Source organism: Mus caroli, unplaced genomic scaffold, assembly GCF_978045245.1.
Source record: "Mus caroli unplaced genomic scaffold, Mus_caroli_1 scaffold_18, whole genome shotgun sequence".
NCBI lineage: Eukaryota > Metazoa > Chordata > Mammalia > Rodentia > Muridae > Mus > Mus caroli.
In genome coordinates, this window is record NW_028227273.1 from 21,425,972 (window position 1) to 21,452,734 (window position 26,763).

The window sequence follows — 26,763 nt, forward strand, 5'->3', positions numbered from 1 at the left end:
CCAACTCCTCTCCAGTTCCCACACACTCCTCTTGGCATATTTGCATTTGCATGCCAAACTCCCTCTTTATAAGAACCCCAGTCACATTGGCCTACCCTAATTACCAGTTTAACTTGGTTACCTCTTTATAGAAGTAATCTCCTGTCTCCAAATAAGGTCACATTCTGAGATACTGGGAATTAGGATTTCAGTTACACTTTTATTTTTGGATAGGGGGAGGGAATTCAAGATACAGCCAAAAGGTCAAGACACAGATCAGAGAAGTGAGCCCAGGTCAGGACCCGGGTGTGCTGTTCATGGCCCTTCTCTGCCTGGACAGTGGCCTAACAGCTCTGCTCCAAGAGCCTCACTGAGCAGAACTGGAGGAGGAGGGGCAGGGGGAGCTCCTTGGAGGGGTGTTGATCAGTGATGTTTCCTGACTGCAAGGTCAAGGAATTGTCAAGCAGAGGACAGACCTCTGCAGCAGATCCTTGTTTTAGATAGCCTAAAAATATACTGGCTCTTCTGAAAAGGGCCAGAAATCAGGAGAAAATTGCCTTGAGTTCTGGATTCCCAGAACCACAGACTTTGAGTTTACCTCCTCAGATGCTCCTCAACCTTATCTTCCTTCCAAACACACAGGACTCCAATCATAGCCGGAGGGCTCTTCGTGATCGACAAAGCCTGGTTCGATTACCTGGGTAAATATGACGTCGACATGGACATCTGGGGTGGGGAGAACTTTGGTAAGTTTCTATTTCATATCTCATGACCTATATAAGTTCAGTATAGCCTGAGGATTCTGTGTCCTTAGCCTGGCAGGGGGGCATCTGGGAAATCTGAGTCACCCCCTTAGGGAACAGCCTGGTTAGGGTCCCAGAACAGTGACTGTAGGAAGGTGGTCATAGCAAGAGAATTTCTCCATGGTAAATATAGACACCAAGCACCAGGGAAACCTGTCCAAGCAGGTTCTTAAGGGAGAAAGTGAGATGTGAAATCCAAGAGAACCAAGATGAATGCCAAATTCGTGGGACCAGATGCAGGTTTGAACTTAGGAATCTGGAATTGAAGAAGACTGAGAAGAGAAAAAGTGCAGCAGAGGGATGAGAGAGCAATCCCTTCTGATAGTCGTGCTGGATTAATCAGCACAAAAACCAAGAGATAATTTACCCTCGCCTTTCAGTGGGATGGGATCCAGGGAGGGAGAGAGGCTGGCTTGTAGGTGGCCTGCACTAGCCACAGTGTCAGCTATATTTGCAGCTACAGGGAAAACATCTCAGATGGAACAGCCATTTTATCCTTCTACTAATGCTAAGTTATTCCCTGCCCATCTATGGGAAAATGTAGCTTTGATGTAACAACCTTACTTTTTGGGGTTCTGTGACTATTTTAAGGTAACTGACAATGGCAGTACGCCATGGGCACGTGAGTTTCTCCCTAGGAAGTGAGACCTGAGAGGGACGAAGTAGCAAGCAGGACCAGAAATGGCATGTGGTGGGCTTTGTCCTGAATATCTCCATCTCTCAGTGTACCTGGGGCCTTAATTATGCAGGAGGCCCACAGTGATGACTGGTTGAGCAAACCAATCAGAAAAAATGGAAGAGAGGGAATCATTATGTATGGAGTGCTTCTCCTCTGTGCTAGCCCTGGGAGGTGTGCGAGCATGGGCCTGGGGAACAGTACACAGGCCAGAAAAGTGATCCGAGGGCTCCTCCTGGCACTGAGCTGCCTGGCATCAGCCACTGCCTTTGTTGTCTTCTGCCCATTGCCCTCGGGGTGTTTTATGGCTTTCTTTCTCAGTCACTAAGAATTATTTCTCAGAAATTTATGGCTTTGGCCTAACCCGTAGCATCTGTTCTCCCAACCTGGGCAATACAGGGGAGAAATCTATCAGGAAATTGGTCTCTTGCCAAGTGGGGTCAGACTGGAAGCACAGTAAACAAATCTCGATCTCCAGTCCCTAGCCCATAAGCCAACAAGGATGGAATGTAACAGGAATTGTGGATGTGCTGGCATAGGGTTCAAGGCTAAGTCTGCCTACACTAGCCTAGGGGAAGCTGGATATCCCAGCACTCCTTACTGAGACGTTCCAGCCCTCCCTCCCAGCAGCAAAGAAGTGTTCCCTGTAGCCCTCTGATAGACAACAGTGTTCCAGTCTCTGCCCTAAAGCCACTCATAATGATTCAGAAATTTTCACTGTCCAACATATTCTGGGTTAAGAGTTTTTGTGAAATTGTTAGAAAATCCTTCTAAGTTACAGTTCAGCTCTCTCCAGTTTGTCTCCTGGGGTTCTTCCTGTCCTCTTGAACTGAACAAGGTGAGGATGATCCCTCTTGGATGCAGCAGTCGCATTTGGATGCAGGTAGCACTGTCATTTGCAGGATGGCACATTCCGGTCTGACTTACCAGCACCCTTCCTTTCGAGCCATGTTAACACACAGCTGCTCAAATCAAGATGCAATCTCATCGAGCCAGCTCCTGAGTCGTTTGGTATTACTGAGGGCTGATTTGAATAAAGCAGTTGGGAAATGGTCCCTGTAAGGTGTGGGAAAGACATTTATAATCCATCACAAAATCTTTGAGACCAGAGAACCACTGTAGACAGCCACCACAGCAATCACTATTTCCCCGCACCCTAACATTCTATTCTGCTATAGTCAGCCAATAGCACTTTGGAAGCCTCTTTTGGATTCTTTTACCCTCTTTTCTTTTTTATTTTCTCTCCCTTCCTTCCTTCCTTCCTTCCTTCCTTCCTTCCTTCCTTCCTTCCTTCCTTCCTTCCTTCCTTCCTCCCTCCCTCCCTCCCTCCCTCCCTCCCTTCTTTCCTCTTCTCTCTCTCTCTCTCTCTCTCTCTCTCTCTCCCTCTCTCTCTCTCTCTCTCTCTCTCTCTCCCTCCTTTTAAGTATTTTTGTATACCAGAAAAATAAGGTACTTTTTCCAAGAGCACATACATGACATGGTTATGTGCATGGGTAGCAGTTGCAAGACCACAAAGTATGAGAATTCTATACTAAAGTGGGGATTCTAAAGTGGTCCACATGTGTGACTGATGATCAGCTATCTAGATGGAGGGTGTGAGTGATGCTTTGGATATAAAAGAGGATAAAATAAGGTGCCCACCAGAACAAAGGAATCCTGTCTGTAGGGTATAGTCCATCACACACACACCACCACCACCACCACCACCACCACCACCACACCACCACACACACCCCTCCATTCTGGCCACTCTTTGCTAAGTTGTTCTCCAACGCTATTTATTACTGTCAGGTCTACCCTTCAGCTCCTGCCAAAGTGGTCTTGCTGAGAGACAAGTCTCCCAGGTCTGTTCCACAAGGACTTCCTCCTGCCCCTCTCCTACAGAAGTGTCTATCTTCCTAGGTTCATCAGGCTGCTCTCCACACTTCCAACATTGGCAGATCCTCCTGAACTTTCAGACTATTCAGGCCTTCTATAAGAACAGAGAGCCTCCTTATGCATCCACTATGAACCCCTGAAGATGGCAGCTCTGAGTGACCTCTTCTACAGCTGGGACACTTTCTCTCTGCCTTCCCTTCTGCTACCACCCCTCCCCCCCATCCACCCACTTCTGCATCCTGTCTTCTCAGCACAGTGTCCTTTATACCACCCTTCCACTGACCCATTTAAGTATGTGGCTGTCCAGTTATCGGTGCCTGTCCCACTGCTGACTCTCTTAAAGCAAGAGCAGAAAGTTCATCTCATGTCTGACTCTCAATGCCCAGAATAGTTGAAACTGCTCACAAAATGCTTGTGTGAAAAGCGAGAGACTGAATGGGAAAGGATTTCTGGGTGGCAAGGCAATTCCAGAAACATATGTCTCTTTGAGTTCCAAAATCATCCTACACCCAAACCCACGGATGCTCAAGTCCCTTATATAAAATGGTGCCAAATTTGCATAGAACCAATGTGCAAGCACTTGTATTACTGAAATCATTCCCCCATTACGTATAATACATGATAGAACACAAAAATCATGTAAATAGTCGTTAAATTGCATGGTTTAGGAGGAGATAGTGAGGCAAAATGGTTATACATGTATGCTCAAGAAAAAACAATTGTCTATTTTCAATAAAATACTATTCGGTGTTGGTTGAATCTGGGTTGAGGATGAAGGGCAGACCATACCATGCACTAGGCACCATGTGAAGCAGTTTACATAGAATCCAGTGGAGCTATGTTAGAACAGTCTCTTTGATTATATAAACAATAGCAGCAGGCTGATAAGTCTCTTCTTTCCAGACAGAATTTCTCTGTGCTCTAGACATGTTTGCCCGTGTACTCAGCTCCAAAATGACATGTGCTCTTGGGCCAGGGTGACTATGACTGAATCCGATCCTACCCTCACCTCACCCCCATCTTCCACTGGAGAAGTGGCTGCAGATGGATTGGCTGAAGGGCCTTGAAAAAGCCATACTGTGTCTTGGTTAACCTCCCCACCTGCTGACCTGGTACTTCATTCCCACCAAGTGTTTCTAAAATGAGCTGAGCACTTTTGATAATTATATCCACAGTTTAGGACACGAGCAGGCTTTAGGGAAATGTGGCTTTTAAATTTTTTTCCGAGGTTGATTTGCATTAAAATTGGATACTTAAGCTCCAATTTACATAACACAGGATACATGTAATATATATCTACTTACTCAGAGCCTGAGCCACATCTCACTTTTAGCTTTTGGTCTCTAGAGGGAAAAAAGGAATCTGTTGCCAGTAACAAGTGTGTGCGAGGCAGGGTGGGGATGGGGATGCGGGTACCTACTTCCCAAACCAGGAAGCTTTGGCACACACACAGAGGGAGAATACGGGAGTCCTGAATTTAGAATGGGGGATTTCCAAAGCACAGCAGGCACAAAGGACAGTGCAGAAAAAAGAAATGAGGTAGAGCCCAAAAGAGCCTTGCTACCACCCACCATGCTCAGAATGGAGTCTGGGATGCCAAGCTATTCCAGGCTCTGGAGACATGTATGGTTCGGGAAGAACTCAGGCTTTAAGATCAGATAGGAGTAAGTTTGAAGCCCATAGGTACCACCGAGCACCCTTGGGAAAGTTACCTCTCCTCACTGAGCCTATTTCTAGGGCTTGAAGGTAGAAGCAGAGGTTTCTTAAGTAAGATGAGCAGTTCCCTACCCAACCCCCAAAAGATAGCCATACCCAAATACCTGGAGCCTGTTTGGATGTGACCTTCTGTGACACAAGGTTTTTAAGCAGTGTGATGAGGTCACCAATCAATGGGTTGGAGAATGTTGCAAATGGGTCCAATCTAATATCACAGGATCTCTAAAATGAGAGAGCTTTCTTAGGCACGTGGCAGCAGAGAGTTGGCATAAGCCAGGTGCCGTGCTCCAAAGGGACATTAGCAGCTGTTAGCTTAAAGATGGAAGAAACAGCAAAAAAAGTAGCTGAAAGAAATTCTGGGCCATCAGCCAGCAAGGAGAAGGGAACCCAAGTCCTGAAGCCTTGAGTAACTTTCTAAAATCGGTTAAGTGAGCTTCATAGCAAGTTTTCCTTCAGAGCCTCCATGAAGGGACATGGTCTTGCTGACACCCTGACTTCAGCCATGGAAGACACTGAGTCGAGGAGCCTCCCAAGTCCTCTAAGTTCGAGGAGAATCGTTAAAGCAACATAAGAAACAACATAAGAGTCTCATCACATCCACATGTCATGAGACTGCGTGAAAATAGCTGAGTGTCTGCTCCACTAGAGTTGGCTGCCTTCCCTTCAGGATCCTTCATGGCCAATGTCTCATAAAGAAGGATAGGCTGACCTGCTGAGATACCTTAGTGCCCCTGCCTTTGCTTTTAGCCCAGGGTTAGGGAAGTGGCCTCAATAAGGGCACTCCCATTTGAGGAAACATCATCTTTCCCCAAATATGTCATGATACATGACACCCTCTGGGCTGCTCTGTTTGAACCCAGTGCCCTGTGTGATTCTCCAGGCCCAGATGTGATCCCACGGGCCACCTTTTGTTGCTGCTCCTAAATGTCCCACATACTATCAAAGAGAGATACCAATTGCTTATTTGCCATCAGAGTTTGGAACGTTGAAGGATGTTGGTAGTCACAGGGCCACGGGTGATCACCGTGGACTTGTGGTTAATAGTTGTCCAAAAGTAGAGGCCTGGGTATAGCATCTGTTGTCCCAGATGTGAGGTGGAATGCATTTGGCTCACAGATCCAAAGCTATCTTTTATGGCCCAATAAGATGATCTCCAGTCAAATCAGAGTGTTTGTTAAAAAACAGTGGAATTGTCTTAGTTGACATTGAGCTGCTATAGCAGGATACCACACTGGGTGGGCCAAAGGGAAATATGGAATAAAGCTTTATTTCTCACTCTCTTGGAGAGTGGGAAGTCCAAGATTGGGTAGGGTTTGCTCGCTCGATCATCCTTTGGCAAAATGTACAAGCTGGAGAGCTCAACAGAGGGCAAATTCTTCTTCCCTTTATGGCGACAGGTTTCCATAATAACAACTCACTCCCTAGATAACAGCCCTGGTCCATGCACCAGAGCCAATCCCTCATGACCTTTTGGAGGTCTTGTGTTTTTAACAGTTTTGCTTTGAAGATTAATTCTACAGCCGGCGAACTGGGGAGGAATATGTACTGGCCTTAGTACACACAGAACTTGCTTCTTGACCCAGTAAGAGCCAGGAAATTAAAGATTACTGAATTACCTGACACACAAGTAAGGGCAGATTTATGCATGCCAACAGACTGTGAACATCTCTTTCTGTCCACCACTGTCTGCTGCTCTATTTCCTTTGTCCTCACCAGGTTTAAGCTCATCAAGAGGTAGATAGATGATGTGATCACATATGTCACAATACTCAATTGTAACACTCTAGGATACTCCATTTAAAACATGATCCATGGGACCAGCAAGATGACCCAGTGTCTAAAACACTTGTCCCCAAAGACTGATGACTGGAGTGCAAGTCCCAGTTCAAGCTCCTTCCACCTGGTGGAAGGAAAGAATCAACTCCCACAAGTTGTCCTCTGATGGGCACATAGATTCAATGGCATGTGTGCACATGTGTAGACCACCTCTCTCACATCCCTCCACCTCCTTCTATCCTCCCAACATACACTGAATAAATAAATCAATGAAAAATAAACAGAGCTCATTGCACACAGCTGTTCTTATGTGAACTGGTACCCTTTACCCTCGTTAGAATTCAGGCTATGAAATGAAGCCAGAACCTTGACCAGGGACGGTGTGCTTCCTGGAAAAAGAGCTGCTCTCTGGACCCTGAATTCCTACCCACCACTTATGTGCTCATCAGATGGGTGTTGATTCTGGTAAGAGGTGAGGGTCCTCAGAGGTGGTAAAAATAGCTGATGTGCTAATGAGTACATGGTAGACAAGGGAAGAAAATGCAGGGCGCAAGGGCAATTTGCTCTCAAATATTAATCTGAAGTTCGAAATATAAGGTCCCATCACAGTGCCCCAGTGAGGATGGAGTAATTACACATCTCCCTGCCTGAGATGCGGAGTATGTGTGACATTTATCACCAGGGAGATGATGCAGGCACTGACTAAGCGAGAACCCCAGAAGACTCTCTACAGAAAGACTTTGTCTCCCTCCAACCTCACTGAAGAGATGGTGGCACCACATCAGTGCAAACATGGAGAGCAAGGCTCTAAGAATGCCTGGCTTCCCACTGCAGCATCCGTGGTTCTCGTGGCACTTGTCCAGGTCCTCTTTGAGAAGCTCAGGATCAGCAGACTTTCTCAATGGCTTTCACAAAACTGCTAACCAAGCATGCCCAGTGTGTGAGCATGAGAGATTGCTCATCCTCCTCAAGTCACAATGCAGATAAGGGCAGGCTGGTTGTACATCCTGGATTTTAAGTATTCTGCAGAGTGGTGCTTAGAAATCATTACTCTAACCTCAAAACTCCTCATACCACCAAGAGGACCTCTTGACTCAAGTGACAACACAGGGACCCATAGAAGATCCAAAACTCCTGTTACAGCAATCTGGGCTTGAGAGCTGAGAAACCTAACTCATGCCAGGCCAAGGACTCCTGTAGACGGAACAGCTGGTCTGAAGGAGAGCTAAGTTTGGTAGGATCGAATGTGTGACTTGATGAGGCAGAAACTGAATGGTTGCTTCTTGTCCTACTTGCGGGTATTTTGAAGACAGTAACTGTGTCTTAGGGTACAATAGTGGTGCTCAGTCCTGGGGAAGAGGGATTTCAGGACAACAACTTTGAGGTTGAAGTTGAGAGACGTACATCAGTTCCTGATATCTTGCTGTTGGTTGTCCTAGCATAGCTGCACTAGAAAACAAGACATCAATAAGCAGCAAGCAGGACTGTTAGAAAGATCGACAGGAAACTCCCTGACCTATAAGTACAGGAGGATGTTATTGTCTCCCTGGCTAAGGCCTAAAGAATTGTGATAGTTTGAATTTGGGCTCTAACACAACACAGGAGAAACTGAAATGGTGGAAGATAGGCTTAGAGGAGGAGAGAAGATGGGACTATGGGATGATGCCAAGAGATGTAGAAGAGGTAGCATGGTGGGTCACATGTCTCTCTAAAGTGTCAGGCATCTCTGAAGTTGAACACTGTATCTGGTAGTGATGGGGATGCTGGTACAGAGGAAAGTTCTCAATGTCATCAAGAGGACCCTGAAATCAGACAATGGAGCAGCTGATATTGGAAAGATAGTCAATGACAGCATCACAGAGGAAATGAGAATGGGACAAAGGGTCAGGTGATGGCACTGTTTAAGGTAGGGGACTGAACATAGCTGGTGGAGAGCAAGGGTCAGTGGACTCAGAAAAGAAAGACTGGATGGAGGGTCTTCAGGGAAAGAGGTAGCTTAAAGAGTGGGGAGTGTGGGATTGAGGGTGCAAGAATTTGCTTTTCAAATGAAGAGGGACATATGTCTCATTTGAATACATGGAAAAGAAGACACAGTAGCTAAAGCATATGCATCTGCTTAGAAAAAAGCTGGCACAAAGTGTGTAGCTTATATCTAGTAAGCCAGGCCGTCATCTCATGTGCTGTGGGTTTATAGAAGTTTCCTTTTCAGAAAGTGGAACAGACCCTTCTTGGGTCCCCGGAGAAGAGTTGACGAGATCACACACAAGGAAAGAAATCCTATTCGCACATGGAACTAACAGGATTCTACATCTGACCCCTGAGATTGTTCATTGTAGTGTCTGATCAAGATGTAGATGACAGACAGTTGGCTGAGCCACATCTTGCTTAGTGACTCACAAACACCAAGCTCAGACAGAAACCTGACCACAAATGCCAGTTCTCTATATGTGGGACATCTGAGGAGACAGGAAATCTCAGGTATTAAGTTAGTAAGCCCCGGTGTCTCCTATAGTGTTGGCAGATGCTAGAAGTGACCTGTGAAGAAGTACACCCAGGTGGGTGATGTCACTGGTGTCTGGGTTCTCGAGAGATTGCCTTCACAACAGTGCCTTTGAGTTTCCGACAGTAACTCGGAAGTCTCTTTCAGTTGATACTGACAGCAGTTCTGTGGAGCATGTCTATGGTTCTTGGTTTAACTCACAAGGAAATCAAGATCAAACTGTAGAAAGCTGGAGCCTGGCTTTCCCAAGGCTGCATCTAACAGGTCTATCCAGACTTGGTAGACAAAGACATGTCTTTCCTTGCCTTAGGAGGAGACAGAAGGGGCCAAGAAATGTGCAGAGGACATGGGAAAGCAGTGGGTTGGGGGTGGGGCAGAATCCTATCTTAGGTGCCTCCTCTGAGGGCTGTATGATGGAGGTATAACAGGGAAGCAGTAGAGAGACAGCAGTTAGGGGAGGCAGGAAGGTAGGATCCAGGCTGTTGAACATATTCACGTTTGTGATGGAAAGGGCCTGGGGATACCTACATCCTCATTTTCTGTCCCTGAACTAGGACTGCATCACAGGGCCAGCCAGTCTTGGATTTTTTTTCTCTTAGGGAGTCTGTGTTCACACTTAAGATTCAATGCAAAAGCATGGGCCAGGCAGGAAGGCCCACAAATTAGAAATTACCTTTTCTTGCCTTTCTAACACTGATGTGCCCATTAAGGTGTGGGGTAGGAGAGGGTGTTTGGGTAGATTCAGAAAGGGGGTACATGATGTATAGAGAATTTTAAAGCACTCATACCACTGGTTTTAGATGCTTTTCAGTATCACCACACACAGCCAATTTCAAACAACTGCAATGATAAAATATGCCCCTGCCCACTTCTACCACCATTATCATCTCCCTGATCCCTAAGCTGGGGAAACCTGGCCTAGAGCCTACTCTTAGTAGAAACTCACTAGGGACAGCCTTCTCTAACTCCACCCTGCCCTAACTCCACCCTACTCACCACCACTCAGTAGCAAAAGAAGAAGAGATAGGTGTATGTGTGAAACTCCACCCTGGGGAGCATCCTCGGTAGCTCTGATTACTGCTCAGGTTCTGTCTTCCTACCCTAGGACTCCGTTAGCTCGTGTTTATCCAGTGGAAGAAGGGCAGGCTTGGGGTGGTCCAGGTACCTTCTGCTACATCCTTGATAGGGTGTTTTGTACTTTGTCCTGAATCCACTGTTGATTGGATTATTCTATGTTCTCAGAATTATTTCATGTTTCTCTCTCTCTCTCTCTCTCTCTCTCTCTCTCTCTCTCTCTCTCTCTCTCTCTCTCTCTCTCTCTGTGTGTGTGTGTGTGTGTGTGTGTGTGTGTGTGTGCGTGTGTGTGCATGTGTATCTTTGCCTGCCTATCTCTGTGTTCTGTTTGTTTGATTGGGAGGGTGCATTATATATGTGCCACAGTGTTCCTATTGGTGACAAAAGAAAACTTGTGGGAGTCCATTCTTTCCTTCCATCATGTTTGTTCTCAAGACTTAACTTGGGTCTTCAAGCTTGGGAGCAAGTACCTTTGGGGCCTGAGCCACCCTGCCAGCCTTGCCCTTCATCTTTGTTCTAACCATTTGTGGTCATAGAGGGTGACGGTAACTGATTTTCTATGCTGAAAGTTTGCTATGTATCATGTCCCAAAGCAAGCCTTTTATGATCTCCCAAAACATCCCACTAGGGTCCCCCCACATCTCCATGCTGTCTATTGAGCTGTCCCAAATCACTCTTCACAGTGTGGGGACTCAAATTACATGGGGCTCCCAAAGAAATACACAGCCTAATTGGAGAATTTGTTTTTAGATGCCTATGAAACCTTAGACACAGCATCTCTGAGCCAGTATAGAAGGATTAGAAAGTAATAACAGAAACGTGGGTGTCTTGCAGAAATCTCTTTCCGAGTGTGGATGTGTGGAGGTGGCCTGGAGATCATCCCTTGCAGCCGGGTGGGACATGTCTTCAGAAAAAAGCATCCTTATGTTTTCCCTGATGGGAACGCCAACACATATATAAAGTAAGTGCATGTCCTGGTCCAATAATATGGGGATAGCAGCAAGGGAATGGTGGCCATGAGTTTGCAACAGGCTGTGGTACTCTGCAAGATGGTCTGAGTTCCCTGGATGATGCATGAGTTGCATGCCTGCAACTCGGACTCTGCTTGGGCAATTGGCATCAAAGCCAAGACTTCCTTAGGCTATCCCTGAGACTTGAGCCCACCAATCCATCCACAAATACCTCATCCCCTAGGACCTCCATAATTAAAGTGACTGGTCAAGTCCCTCCTGAAGGGCTTTGCCTCTAGGAATTTGCAAAGGGAGATAGTAGTGGTGGTTAGAAACAGCCGGGTAACTCAGACAAAGATCCCTAAGGGGAAGCAAGAGACGGGAAGCTCTGGAGAGTCCAGCCTTGTGCCTGCTCCAGGCTTTTGGGTACAGCAGTGTGCCTGTTTCAGGGCCTCCTGATAGACTAGAAGAATCCAGATGGGGTATACCTGATAATCCAGCTCCAGGGCTTCTTATCTCATTCAGGGCCTCTCTGCCATAGATACAGAAGTAAGTGACCCCAGGGTACCCCTTGCCTGTCCCTTTGTATCCCTCTCTTTCATACATCTTCTTCCCAACATTTCACTTCTTTTAGATTTCTCTTGTCAAAATATTCATGCATGCCTACTTACCTTAATTTTTAAAAAAAATATGCATTTATGTGTATGGGTGCAGATTCTTGTGAATACAGTTGCCCAAAGTGGCCAGAAGAAAGCATTGAATGCCCTGGAGCTGAAGTTACAGACAGTTGTAGGCCACCTAATGTGGTTGCCAAGAACCAATTAAATCCAAGTCCTCTGCAGGAGCAGTACCCACGTAACTGCTGAGCCATCTTTCTAGCCTGAGTGTCTTCATATTTTTCTTAACTTATGTTCTTACTTTGTTCCTCTCATCTCTTGGCATCAGTTGCTTCTCTCATCCATCCAATTCTCCTTTCCTTTTGTTCTGCTGTTTGATCCATTTGTGTTTGAGTGGGGGTTTCACATCCTTTGAGATCTATCTATCTATCTATCTATTTATGTAACTCTATTCTTTCTTGATTTATCATGCATGAATCCATGTGTATATCATATCTGACACAGCTTACTCCAAGAAAGCATGGGTTTGAACAGTGGTCAAGTTCTACATCTTACAACGCATGGTACATAAGGAGAGGATGGGAAGCAGGGAAGGGGGGAAGGCAACAAGCTAGAAAGCATCAGGGAATCTCAGATTTTTTTAGCTATAATAGTAAGCCAGGGATTTCTGGCATAGCATTGTAGTGTGGCTTTGCAGGAGCAGAGACCTCCAAGTGGGAGCTAGCAGGATCCCGGAACTCCAGATGTTTGTTCTTTTTTGAGATTGGGCTTTGGCCAGTGACTATCCTTGCAGACTGATGGTAGCCCACTCTGCTTAGAGAAATGAGGCACACTGTTTGCAAAACAGCTTCTAGCTTGTAGACAGTGAAGCCACTTGCAGGAGCCAGCCAGGTGACCTTAACTGCTTCCAGTACCCCCGGGTTCCCACTTGCCTGTGATTACCTGTCTTTTCAGATCCCAGATCAGAAAGGGTTGCCACGTTCTTCTATCAAATGTCTGTGCTCTAAAGTAGAGCTAAGAACCTGAAAAAGCAAGCTAGTTAGATCCCCAAGTTTCTTTCTCCCACGTGTTCCACTGCCCAGGTCACCAGCCCTTACTGTTTTCTGATCTCTTGCTTTTGACTCTAAGGAATCCTCTTGAGACTCCCTGACTATTGAATGAATCCACCCTCTTCCCCTGCCCCTCTCTCTTCTACTGTTACCTTTAGGGTCAAACTCAAGCAAGGTTTGATGAAAAAGCCTAGCGTACTGGTGAAGTACTAAAAGATATGGCTTGATTGCTAATTCGTTACACATACCCATTGCTGGGCTCATGTATGCACTGACCTTACTCTTGGGGAGTTGAGACCTCAGCATATCCACTGTGGGAAAGAAGAGGAAGGCCCACTAGCCAAGCAGACCAGAGGTTAGCTGGTCCTCACAAGTCCACCTATGCATTCGAAGTGCCAGGCAGCAAATGGATACACCTGTGTCTCTTGCATTTTCTGCTTCTTTGAGAGTTACCAAAGTTCAGCTTCCGATGTGATTTTTTTTCCTATTTATATTTTTTGTGGAAAGGTTGTTGATATTACTAAAGTTCTATCTCTTGAGGTGCCTTTGGAGACAGGGGACAATTGATCATATTCTGGTGTTTTGGAAACAGTAACATGAACATCTCTGCTGCCTGAATGTTGTTGCCAACTTTGCCTCTGTGTGTGCATTTCCAACTGGGAATGCTTGCAAGTGATTCCCAGGCAAGCCCCCTCTTGAGACTCCTTATCTCCCCAGGAACACCAAGAGGACAGCTGAAGTATGGATGGATGAATACAAGCAGTACTACTATGCAGCCCGGCCTTTCGCCCTGGAGAGACCCTTTGGGAAGTAAGTGTATATGGGTGGAGGAGGGCAGGGACGTCAGAAGGGCCTCTGCTCATAGATCCGTCACCTTAGCTCTCTCCAGAGCCTCTAAGCTCCTTCATGTCTAGAGCTTTGGCTGTTCTGATTTCAGATCCCTTTACACTGTACCCTGTTCTGGGTATGCAGGGCTTTTGCCAGCCTTCCTATGACTCTGTTCCTGCATGACCACTTTAATAGAAGGAGCTGACCGTAGCTTTGCATGGTAGATGGATATTACCAGCTTTTTGCAGAAAGTTAGCATGGGGAAGAAGAAATGTTTATTACATGCTAGGTATTACTCCATGTGGTGTCTCTTTAATCTTGCCTAAGCTCTAAGAGATGCAATTACCTAGCCCTGATTGACAGGCAAGGGGACTAAGGCTTAGGCAGTGGAAAGCACAGATTAAACTTATGAAGAAGATGAAGGTTCATAACACACTCCATATGACATTGCATTTCCCAGCCCCAAGCTGGCTGAAGTAAAGAAAACTTGTACTTTTCCTTAGTTATCATTTGTTTCTTGGTGTGTGCAGGGGGTACAACCATGACATTTTATCCTATCAGTTTCACCCATTCGTCACATAAGGCCGTTGAGTAGATGGGCTTTTGAAGTCTAAACCTCTCCAGTTGAGTCCATTCCTGTGCTAGAAGAGTAAATCATCGCCCGCCAAAGTGACTTACGCCTCTGACACCATACTTTCTGGCCGAGCTCCAGTTTTCTTACTCCACCTCTCCTGGATCTTGTCTACATCAGAACTTTGGGTCCAGAGACCATGTCCCATCCTTCACTCACTGCCCTGTCTACCTTAGATTCCTTCATTCTTAAAGACAGATCTCGGAAAGTTTGGTCCTCTGATCTTTGGCTCCGTTGTCTACCTGGTAACACCTTCCTACACACACACACACACACACACACACACTGACTTCCTCTTTACACATACACACACACAAACAATACTTCCCTCTACACATGCATACACACAATACCTTCCTCTATACATACACACACACACACACACTGACTTCCTCTTTACACATACACACACACAAACAATACTTCCCTCTACACATACATACACACAATACCTTCCTCTATATACACACACACACACACACACACACACACACACACACTGACTTCCTCTTTACACATACACACACACAAACAATACTTCCCTCTACACATACATACACACAATACCTTCCTCTATACACACACACACACACACACACTGACTTCCTCTTTACACATACACACACACAAACAATACTTCCCTCTACACATACATACACACAATACCTTCCTCTATACACACACACACACACACACTGACTTCCTCTTTACACATACACACACACAAACAATACTTCCCTCTACACATACATACACACAATACCTTCCTCTATACACACACACACACACACACACACACACACACACACACTGACTTCCTCTTTACACATACACACACACAAACAATACTTCCCTCTACACATACATACACACAATACCTTCCTCTATACACACACACACACACACACACACACACACACACTGACTTCCTCTTTACACATACACACACACAAACAATACTTCCCTCTACACATACATACACACAATACCTTCCTCTACACACACACACACACACACACACACACACACTGACTTCCTCTTTACACATACACACACAAACAATACTTCCCTCTACACATACATACACACAATACTTCCTCTACACACACACACACACACACACACACACACACAAGCATGATCTCTCTCTCTCCCGTGTGCACAGGCCACAGGACAGTCTCATGACATTTCAGATGCTCCCACCAATGACACTTCACAGCCATGTTGTCAGTGAGGTCACAAGAAACCTCCTAGCCCTGTATTCTTTTCTAGCCTGCTCAAACCCGCCATGTCCACTAAACCATCTTCACTCCCTTCCCAACTCTTAGGCCCCCACCTCCTTCCTCTTGCATGGAGGGTGCCTATTTTATGGATGAAACAGACAATATTGATTTCTCAAGACAAATCAACCCATTAGCCTGGCCACAACTGTACCATCTTTCTCCGTCGCTTTTTGTCTCTGTGGAGAGGTGTGCTTCCTGTATCAGTAAACCAGGACTCCTCCGGATGCACCATTCATGCCTGCCTTCATTCATAAATCAACATTTATCACATTCCCACAGTATGCATTCATCTCCTCCTGCTTGCTGGTGCAGGGCCTCTCAGACTTTAATGAGCACACAGATCTCCCAGGGAGCGTGTTAAAACATGGATTCTGATTCCTTTGCTCTGTGTTTCTAATCAGCTCCCACGTGACACAGAGCTGCTAGCGGAGGATCCTAATCCGAGGAATGAGTTTCCGAGGAGTGGTTCCCCAACTAACCTGCCAGTGGAATTACCAGCAGATCCTCCAAGCCCCTACTCCCTGAGCTCGTCCTCCTGAGGACTGGTTGTGCTTGGCTTTCAAATTCGTAGTGTTCCAGCATGGCAGATAGAGCTATGTGTCCAGACCATGTCTAGACACCTCCATTCTCCCCAACCTCGGTTCTCCACTTCTGTATCTTTCCTTTCCATGTTTACACCTACTCCTTGACTTTAAAAGGAGAGAGTAAAAAGAAATAAATATACAACCTTCCTTTAAGGTGGCTTTGTATGTCCATGTCCTGCCTGCCAGGATCCAGCATCAAGAAGTAAGGTTCTACCTTGGCTGCCTCCCCCAGGCCCTGCAGCTCTTCCCACAAGACTTAGTCCAGACTCCTTCAGTCTTTGCTCTCATCTTATGCTACCATTCAGCACTATCTTCTCCAGCCTGCTTCCTTCTGCCATGCCTCTCTGGCCCCTGGGCTTCTGGTCTTCTTTTCTGTTGTTCCTAAGTCCTGCCTTTCCTATTCTAATCCCATGTTGCTCATCTTCTTTTGCCCCACTCCTGACAGGCTGGTCTCTCTCTCTCTCTCTGAGGTTCTGTCTTAAGTCTTCTTTGTACTCAGCATGCTCACCAGTGAGGTTGCCATATCTATTTACAACTCTATTTCTTTTTTTTTTTTACATTATACAAATGATGTTTTATTTTTTTTAATATTTTTTATTACATATTTTCCTCAATTACATTTCCAATGCTATCCCAAAAGTCCCCCATAGCGCCCCCCACTTCCCTACCCACCCATTCCCATTCTTTTGGCCCTGGCATTCCCCTATATTGGGGCATATAAAGTTTGCAAGTCCAATGGGCCTCTCTTTCCAGTGATGGCCGAATAGGCCATCTTTCGATACATATGCAGCTAGAGACAAGAGCTCCGGGGTACTGGTTAGTTCATAATGTTGTTCCAACTATAGGGTTGCAGATCCCTTTAGCTCCTTGGGTACTTTCTCTAGCTTCTCGATTGGGAGCCCTGTGATACATCCAATAGCTGACTGTGAGCATCCACTCCTGTGTTTGCTAGGCCCCAGCATAGTCTCACAAGAGACAGCTATCTTTGGGTCCTTTCAGCAAAATCTTGCTAGTGTATGCAATGGTGTCCGCGTTTAGAAGCTGATGATGGGATGGATCCCTGGATACGGCAGTCTCTAGATGGTCCATCCTTTCATCACAGCTCCAAGCTTTGTCTCTGTAACTCCTTCCATGGGTGTTTTGTTCCCAATTCTAAGAAGGGGCACAGTGTCCACATTTTGGTCTTCATTCTTCTTGAGTTTCATGCGTTTAGCAAATTGTATCTTATATCTTGGATATCCTAAGTTTTGGGCTAATATCCACTTATCAGTGAATACATATTGTGTGAGTTCCTTTGTGATTGTGTTACCTCACTCAAGATGATGCCCTCCAGGTCCATCCATTTGGCTAGGAATTTCATAAATTCATTCTTTTTAATAGCTGAGTAGTACTCCATTGTGTAGATGTACCATAATTTCTGTATCCATTCCTCTGTTGAGGGACATCTGGGTTCTTTCCAGCTTCTGGCTATTATAAATAGGGCTGCTATGAACATAGTGGAGCATGTGTCCTTCTTACCGGTTGGGACATCTTCTGGATATATGCCCAGGAGAGGTATTGCTGGATCCTCCGGTAGTACTATGTCCAATTTTCTGAGGAACTGCCAGACTGATTTCCAGAGTGGTTGTACAAGCTTGCAATCCCACCAACAATGGAGGAGTGTTCCTCTTTCTCCACATCCTCGCCAGCATCTGCTGTCACCTGAATTTTTGATCTTAGCCATTCTGACTGGTGTGAGGTAGAATCTCAGGGTTGTTTTGATTTGCATTTCCCTGATGATTAAGGATGTTGAACATTTTTTCAGGTGCTTCTCTGCCATTTGGTATTCTTCAGGTGAGAATTCTTTGTTCAGTTCTGAGCCCCATTTTTTAATGGGGTTATTTGACTTTCTGGAGTCCACCTTCTTGAGTTCCTTATATATATTGGATATTAGTCCCCTATCTGATTTAGGATAGGTAAAGATCCTTTCCCAATCTGTTGGTGTTTTTTTTTTGTCTTATTGATGGTGTCTTTTGCCTTGCAGAAGCTTTGCAATTTCATGAGGTCCCACTTGTCAATTCTCGATCTTACAGCACAAGCCATTGCTGTTCTATTCAAGAATTTTTCCCCTGTGCCCATATCTTCAAGGCTTTTCCCCACTTTCTCCTCTATAAGTTTCAGTGTCTCTGGATTTATGTGAAGTTCCTTGATCCACTTAGACTTGACCTTAGTACAAGGAGATAGGAATGGATCGATTCGCATTCTTCTACATGAAAACAACCAGTTGTGCCAGCACCATTTGTTGAAAATGCTGTCTTTCTTCAACTGGATGGTTTTAGCTCCCTTGTCGAAGATCAAGTGACCGTAGGTGTGTGGGTTCATATCTGGGTCTTCAATTCTATTCCATTGGTCTATTTGTCTGTCACTATACCAGTACCACGCCGTTTTTTATCACAATTGCTCTGTAGTAAAGCTTTAGGTCCGGCATGGTGATTCCACCAGAGGTTCTTTTATCCTTGAGAAGAGTTTTTGCTATCCTAGGTTTTTTGTTATTCCAGATGAATTTGCAGATTGCACTTTCTAATTCGTTGAAGAATTGAGTTGGAATTTTGATGGGGATTGCATTGAATCTGTAGATTGCTTTTGGCAAGATAGCCATTTTTACAGTGTTGATCCTGCCAATCCATGAGCATGGGAGATCTTTCCATCTTCTGAGATCTTCTAGAATTTCTTTCTTCAGAGACTTGAAGTTTTTATTATACAGATCTTTCACTTCCTTAGTTAGAGTCACGCCAAGATATTTTATATTATTTGTGACTATTGGGAAGGGTGTTGTTTCCCTAATTTCTTTCTCAGCCTGTTTATTCTTTGTGTAGAGAAAGGCCATTGATTTGTTTGAGTTAATTTTATATCCAGATACTTCACCGAAGCTGTTTATCAGACTTAGGAGTTCTCTGGTGGAACTTTTAGGGTCACTTATATATACTATCATATCATCTGCAAAAAGTGATATTTTGACTTCATCTTTTCCAATTTGTATCCCTTTGATCTCCTTTTGTTGTCGAATTGCTCTGGCTAGGACTTCAAGTACTATGTTGAATAGGTATGGAGAAAGTGGACAGCCTTGTCTAGTCCCTGATTTTAGAGGGATTGCTTCAAGCTTCTCACCATTTACTTTGATGTTGGCTACTGGTTTGCTGTAGATTGCTTTTATCATGTTTAGGTATGGGCCTTGAATTCCTGATCTTTCCAAGACTTTTATCATGAATGGGTGTTGGATCTTGTGAAATGCTTTTTCCGCATCTAACGAGATGACCATGTGGTTTTTGTCTTTGAGTTTGTTTATATACTGGATTACGTTGATGGATTTCCGTATATTGAACCATCCCTGCATCCCTGGGATGAAACCTACTTGGTCAGGATGGATGATTGTTTTGATGTGTTCTTGGATTCGGTTAGCAAGAACTTTATTGAGGATTTTTGCATCAATATTCATAAGGGATATTGGTCTGAAGTTTTCTATCTTTGTTGGGTCTTTTTGTGGTTTAGGTATCAGAGTAATTGTGGCTTCATAGAATGAGTTGGGTAGAGTACCTTCTGTTTCTATTTTGTGGAATAGTTTGTGAAGAACTGGGATTAGATCTTCTTTGAAGGTCTGATAGAACTCTGCACTAAACCCATCTGGTCCTGGGCTTTTTTTGGTTGGGAGACTATTAATGACTGCTTCTATTTCTTTGGGGGATATAGGGCTGTTTAGATCATTAACCTGATCTTGGATCAACTTTGGTACCTGGTACCTGTCGAGGAACTTCTCCATTTCATCCAGGTTCTCCAGTTTTGTTGAGTATAGCCTTTGGTAGAAGGATCTGATGGTGTTTTGGATGTCTTCAGGATCTGTTGTTATGTCTCCTTTTTCATTTCTGATTTTGTTAATTAGAATGCTTTCCCTGTGCCCTCTAGTGAGTCTGGCTAAGTGTTTATCTATCTTGTTGATTTTCTCAAAGAACCAGCTCCTTGATTGGTTGATTCTTTGAATAGTTCTTCTTGTTTCCACTTGATTGATTTCGCCCCTGAGTTTGATTATTTCCTGCCGTCTACTCCTTTTGGGTGAATTTGCTTCCTTTTGTTCTAGTGCTTTTAGGTGTGTTGTCAAGCTGCTAATGTGTGCTCTCTCTAGTTTCTTTTTGGAGGCACTCAGAGCTATGAGTTTTCCTCTTAGAAATGCTTTCATTGTGTCCCATAAGTTTGGGTATGTTGTGGCTTCATTTTCATTGAACTCTAAAAAGTCCTTAATTTCTTTCTTTATTCCTTCCTTGACCAAGGTATCATTGAGAAGAGTGTTGTTCAGTTTCCATGTGAATGTTGGCTTTCTATTATTTATTTTGTTATTGAAGATCAGCCTTAGTCCATGGTGATCTGATAGGATGCATGGGACAATTTCAATATTTTTGTATCTGTTGAGTCCTGTTTTGTACCCAATTACGTGGTCAATTTTGGAGAAGGTACCATGAGGTGCTGAGAAGAAGGTACATCCTTTTCTTTTAGGGTAAAATGTTCTGTAGATATCTGCCAGATCCATTTGATCCATAACTTCTGTTAGTTTCACTGTGTCCCTGTTTAGTTTCTGTTTCCATGATCTGTCCATTGGTGAAAGTGGTGTGTTGAAGTCTCCCACTATTATTGTATGAGGTGCAATGTGTGCTTTGAGATTTACTTAAGTTTCTTTAATGAATGAGGCTGCCTTTGTATTTGGAGCATAGATACTCAGGATTGATAGTTCCTCTTGGAGGATTTTACCTTTGATGAGTATGAAGTGCCCCTCCTTGTCTTTTTTGATGACTTTGGGTTCAAGTCAATCTTATCAGATATTAGAATGGCTACTCCAGCTTGTTTCTTCATACCATTTGCTTGGAAAATTGTTTTCCAGCCTTTCATTCTGAGGTAGTGTCTATCTTTTTCTCTGAGATGAGTTTCCTGTAAGCAGCAAAATGTTGGGTCTTGTTTGTGTAGCCAGTTTGTTAGTCTATGTCTTTTTATCGGGGAGTTGAGACCATTGATATTAAGAGATATTAAGGAAAAGTAATTGTTGTTTCCTGTTATTTTTGTTGTTAAAGTTGGCATTCTGTTCTTGTGGCTGTCTTCTTTTAGGTTTGTTGAGGGATTACCTTCTTGTTGTTTCTAGGGCGTGGTTCCCGTCCTTGTATTGGTTTTTTCCTGTTATTATCCTTTGAAGGGCTGGATTCGTGGAGAGATAATGTGTGAATTTGGTTTTGTCGTGGAATACTTTGGTTTCTCCATCTATGTTAATTGAGAGTTTGGCTGGGTATAGTAGCCTGGGCTGGAATTTGTGTTCTTTTAGTGTCTGTATAACATCTGTCCAGGATCTTCTGGCTTTCATAGTCTCTGGTGAAAAATCTGGTGTAATTCTGATAGGCTTGCCTTTATATGTTACTTGGCCTTTTTCTCTTACTGCTTTTAGTATTCTATCTTTATTTAGTGCATTTGTTGTTCTGATTATTATGTGTCGGGAGGTATTTCTTTTCTGGTCCAGCCTATTTGGAGTTCTATAGGCTTCTTGTATGTTCATGGGCATCTCTTTCTTTAGATTTGGGAAATTTTCTTCTATAATTTTGTTGAAGATGTTTACTGGTCCTTTGAGTTGAAAATCTTCGTTCTCATCCACTCCTATTATCCGTAGGTTTGGTCTTCTCATTGTGTCCTGTATTTCCTGGATGTTTTGAGTTAGGATCTTTTTGCATTTTCCATTTTCCTTGATTGTTGTGCCGATGTTCTCTATGCAATCTTCTGCACCTGAGATTCTCTCTTCCATCTCTTGTATTCTGTTGCTGATGCTCGCATCTATGGTCCCAGATTTCTTTCCTAGGGTTTCTATCTCCAGTGTTGCCTCATTTTGGGTTTTCTTTATTGTGTCTACTTCCCTTTTTAGGTCTAGTATGGTTTTGTTCATTTCCATCATCTGATTGGATGTGTTTTCCTGTTTCTCTTTAAGGACTTCTACCAGTTTGGTTGTGTTTTCCTGTTTTTCTTTAAGGACTTGTAACTCTTTAGCCATGTTCTCCTGTAGTTCTTTAAAGTCCTTCTTGATGTCCTCTATCATCATCATGAGATATTCTTTTAAATCCAGGTCTAGCTTTTCAGGTGTGTTGGGGTGCCCTGGACTGGGCGAAGTGAGAGTGCTGGGTCCTGATGATGGTGAGTGGTCTTGGTTTCTGTTAGTAAGATTCTCACGTTTACCTCTCGCCATCTGGTAATCTCTGGAGTTGTTATAGTTGTCTCTGTTCAGAGGTTGTTCTTCTGGTGATTCTGAGTATCGTCTGTCAGCAGACCTGGGAGACAGGCTCTCTCCTCTGAGTTTCAGTGGTTAGAGCACTCCCTGCTGATAAACTTTCCTCTTAAAGGGAAGGTGTACAGATATCTGGCGTTTGGACCTTCTCCTGGCCGAAGAAGAAGGCCGAAAACAGGACCTTTCCCAGATGCTGTGTTGCTTTGGCAGGTCACAGAAGCTGTCAGCTTCTGTGGTGCACACTCTCAGCTGTGCAGACTACGTTCCTAAGTTCAGAGGAGTCCCGGATCCAAGATGTGCTCCCTGTTCCTGAGGCAGAGTGCTCCTGTGCAGGGCAGAATACAGTTCCAGCTGGGACGGTGCCGGATGTCTGCAGCCCCAAAAGGATGCTGCCTCAGTGGCTCTGTGGCTCCCGCCTGTCCCAGAAGCTGTCTGCCTCTGTGGTCCTCAGTCTCACCTCTGCAGACTAAGTTCAGCGGAGCCCCGGAGCCAAGATGGCGCTCCCTGCAGGGCAGATCACTGTCCTCCGGCTGGGAGGGTGCCGGATGTCTGCGGCCCCAAAAGGGTGCTGCCTCAGCGGCTCTGTGGCTCACGCCTGTCCCAGAAGCTGTCTGCCTCTGTGGTCCTCACTCTCACCTCTGCAGACTAAGTTCGGCGGAGCCCCGGATCCAAGATGGCGCTCCCTGCAGGGCAGATCACTGTCCTCCGGCTGGGTACAACTCTGTTTCTAACAGGAACCTTTCCTCTGGGCTGCAATTTCTTACACCCAAATGGCCACTTCTATCTGGATGTCTCCCAGATACCTCCAATGTAACAAACCCTAATCTAAACCCATTCAGTTTGTTCCTGAGTCTGTCTCTCAACCCACATTTCCCATGCAACTCCATGAACAGTCTTTCTTACATCATATGAGCCAAGTCACAAGTCTGGGTACTACTATAGTTCCCCAGCATGTCCTGTTGCTGCTGCTCCACTCAAACACTGAGAACCCAGGCTCTCTCTGAAAAGAATACCAAGCATGTTGAAAACACGAGTTGAGAGGCCTGGTAAGGAAGCCTGCTTTGTGCTCTGTAAGAAGATAGAAGACTGGGCGTGTAGCTCAGTGGTAGAGCAATTGGCTAGTGTTCAGGAGGCCCTAAATTTGAGTCCCTGCACAAAAAGAAGGGAAATGTGGAAGACGAAGAGGGAGAAGGAAGAAGAGGAGGAAGAGGACTTTGGGTGACGTCATGGAGAGAAAAAAGGGAGAGAATGAGGCTGAATAGGAAGCAAAGCTACGTTTATTGGCTGCCTAGAGAAGACAAGGGCTGACTAGTACTTAGGTAGAGTGAAGATGAAAAGAAGTAGAGGACTGAGCAAGCCCATTCCTACCCAGTTCACTACAAGGAGAATAAAGGCACCTGGGATTGTACAATTATCTCCCAATTAACTAACAGATTAGCTACTGTCCCCACTTGCACTCCAACTGGCCAAAGCAACAGTCAGAATTCCTCAATGCATCCCCATGCTATAACCTATAGAAGGCCCACCAAGTCCATCCCAGTGTCCGTGAGATAACGTCATCCTCCTCCAGCGCTGCCTCATGTGGATCTTTGTGGACTCTCTTCCCCCATTCACACACACACACTTCTGTTTTAAGGCCAGATAGCCAATGTGGCTCCTGCTGGAAAAATTTTTTTGACTTGTTCACAGCACTGATCTCTGCTTTCCAATCTCCCTGCCTCACCCACCCTTTGGCTTCTCTAAATGGCCTCTCTTTCTTTCACATATCAGCATCAATCGCCATTTCTCTCTTGAATACCATGGGCCCATCAAGCAAGAGTCCACCTGCAAGCTGTCATGGCGACCTGTCTTCAGGGGCACATGGGATACGGTTCTTGAATCGCTAGCTTGTACTACTCTTTGGAAGCTTTAATGCCCCACATTCAATATGATGCCCACTACATAGGAATGTTCAGTGGGTAGCTCATGAACAGATGTGTGATGAGACACCAGCAAGGTGCTCTGAGGCTGGGGCAGTGTGGTTGTCCAATCACAGAGAGACTGAGTAAGAGTAGACCAGAGTTCCAGCAGTAAGTTATTAACAACACACTCATCAGTCTCGCAGCTTGACCTTCAATGAAAATGAAAATCACACCCCCCCCAATTCCATTTTCAAATAAAAGCACAAGCCCTCAGTGTTGTCACTATACCATCAAAAGATAAAGCTACGATGTTTTCATAGGTCTGCCTGGAACTAGAGAACTCTCTGCTTTGTTCATTTACTCAGCATCCCCTAGAGGTGGTGGTGGGGAGCCACTATTGTAGATTCCTGCCTCTAACAGCTGTGTTCTGTCTCTTTGTCCCACCCTCCAACTCATCATCCCAGCATTGAGAACAGGCTGAACCTGAGGAAGAATCTGCACTGCCAGACCTTCAAGTGGTACCTAGAGAATGTCTACCCAGAACTCAGGTACACCTATCTGCTGGACCCAAAATTAGCTACAAAAAGAGACCCGGTCTTTGCTAGCCTGGTCTGGGAGAGATGACCTATGGCCAACTGGAGGAGAGTTTTTAAGTCTGTTGTGGGATGAGCAAATCAATCACTCCTGCTTATCCCTAAAACCTGAAGGGGAATTTTGTTGAAGCTAGTAGAATGGGAGACTAGGGTTAACTGTTGGAAGTGGTACCCTGGGTTGTGCTAAGAGAATAGGATTGGTGACATAGACTCCATACTAGAGATCCATCTGCCATGGGGCTACTGAGAGTTTCCTGTTACATCACCCTTCCATCCTCTGACCAGTGCCAACCTTTGTGACAGCTCTGGGGAAGATGGCTCTCTGCCCTCTCAAAACACACCCCTAATCCATCCAGCAGTTAGCAGCACTAATGTCAAAAGCAGTGCATTCTCATCTGTCCACATGGCTTTCCCACAGGGTCCCCCCAGACTCCTCCATCCAGAAGGGCAATATCCGGCAGCGGCAGAAGTGCCTTGAGTCTCAAAAGCAGAAAAACCAAGAGATTCTCAGGCTAAGCCCCTGTGCCAAGGTCAAAGGAGATGGAGCAAAGTCTCAGGTAAAGTAACTGCCCCGGGTCATAGCAGTGCATGCCACAGAGAACAGAGATGTCTAGATTAGCCTTAGTCCTTACTTCAGCATGACACCAGGAGTCCAGAATGGAGCCAAAGGACCCATCTTACCTGGCTTTTTTTCCCACTTAGTTGCCAAATACCTGGAATTCCTCTGAAAGAGGGCTTCCAAGTGGCATGTGCCCATAAGAAATGGTCCAATAATTTAACAGGAGCTCAAAGACTGTCAGCTGTCTCCTACAGTAAACGTGGGCCAAGTCAGGCAAGGAAGATCACACAAACGACCTCTGCAAGTGTGACATGCAAAGAGGAAAAGAAGCTCGCTACCAGACATTGAGACAAGACACCCAAACTGTGTCTTGCAGCTGACTTCAGACTTGGTAAAACCACTTCCATCCACCCCTCTTTCCTGGGCACCACCCTCCTGCTTCCGCTACATTTGTGGACTATTCAGGAATGCTTTCCAAGGAAGCTTCCCTGTGTCTTGCTTGGTTTGTCAACAGAGTGTATCCTGTCCAAGCCCCGTGCTTTGCCAATATTCTCCTTTCTGAGGCTAGGCCTCTGTTTCCAAGGTCACTGACAAAATCACCACCTGTCTCAACCTCTATAGCATTTGGTCAAGCACAACCATCACGTGACTCCCCTCAGCCATGTGATCCCTCAGGATCTCTGCTTCCTTGTCCTGCTGTCTGAGTTCTTTCGCAGTACCTTTTCCCATCTTTATGGTGTTTACTGAGGTCTTCAATCCACCCTTCTTTTCTCCCTAAATTCTTTTTTCTGGAGATATTACTCCTATTTCCAGCTTTGACCATCTCCTGTTTATTGAATCACAAATTCTGTGTCTTCGTGCATCATTTATTCACTCATCAGACTCTTTGTTAACTGTGAAGGTGCACAGGTGCAAGGCTAGGCTACAGGAGAACATACCCAAGTAGCCTCTGTCATCTAATGTCTGTTCCCGGGCATTCTCACTGATACCACAGAAACACAGAGATGTGGCATACAAGTCTTGTGTGAGCATTGAAAAGTTGTCCCAAGAGACTTGAAAATGGGCTGTGATTTGAGACAGAAG

The 26,763-nt window shown here is 45.1% G+C and overlaps 1 protein-coding gene across 1 annotated transcript in view; it reads left to right on the forward strand.

The window, feature by feature from the left end:
- The window catches only part of Galnt14 (polypeptide N-acetylgalactosaminyltransferase 14), a 228,061-nt gene that overhangs the window by 189,323 nt on the left and 11,975 nt on the right, over positions 1-26,763 (forward strand). Inside the window, exons 9-13 of the mRNA XM_021186338.2 lie at positions 622-725; positions 11,237-11,363; positions 13,736-13,828; positions 24,993-25,076; positions 25,540-25,678. Coding sequence (XP_021041997.1) covers positions 622-725; positions 11,237-11,363; positions 13,736-13,828; positions 24,993-25,076; positions 25,540-25,678 — 547 coding nt within the window. The remainder of the gene's footprint in view (positions 1-621; positions 726-11,236; positions 11,364-13,735; positions 13,829-24,992; positions 25,077-25,539; positions 25,679-26,763) is intronic.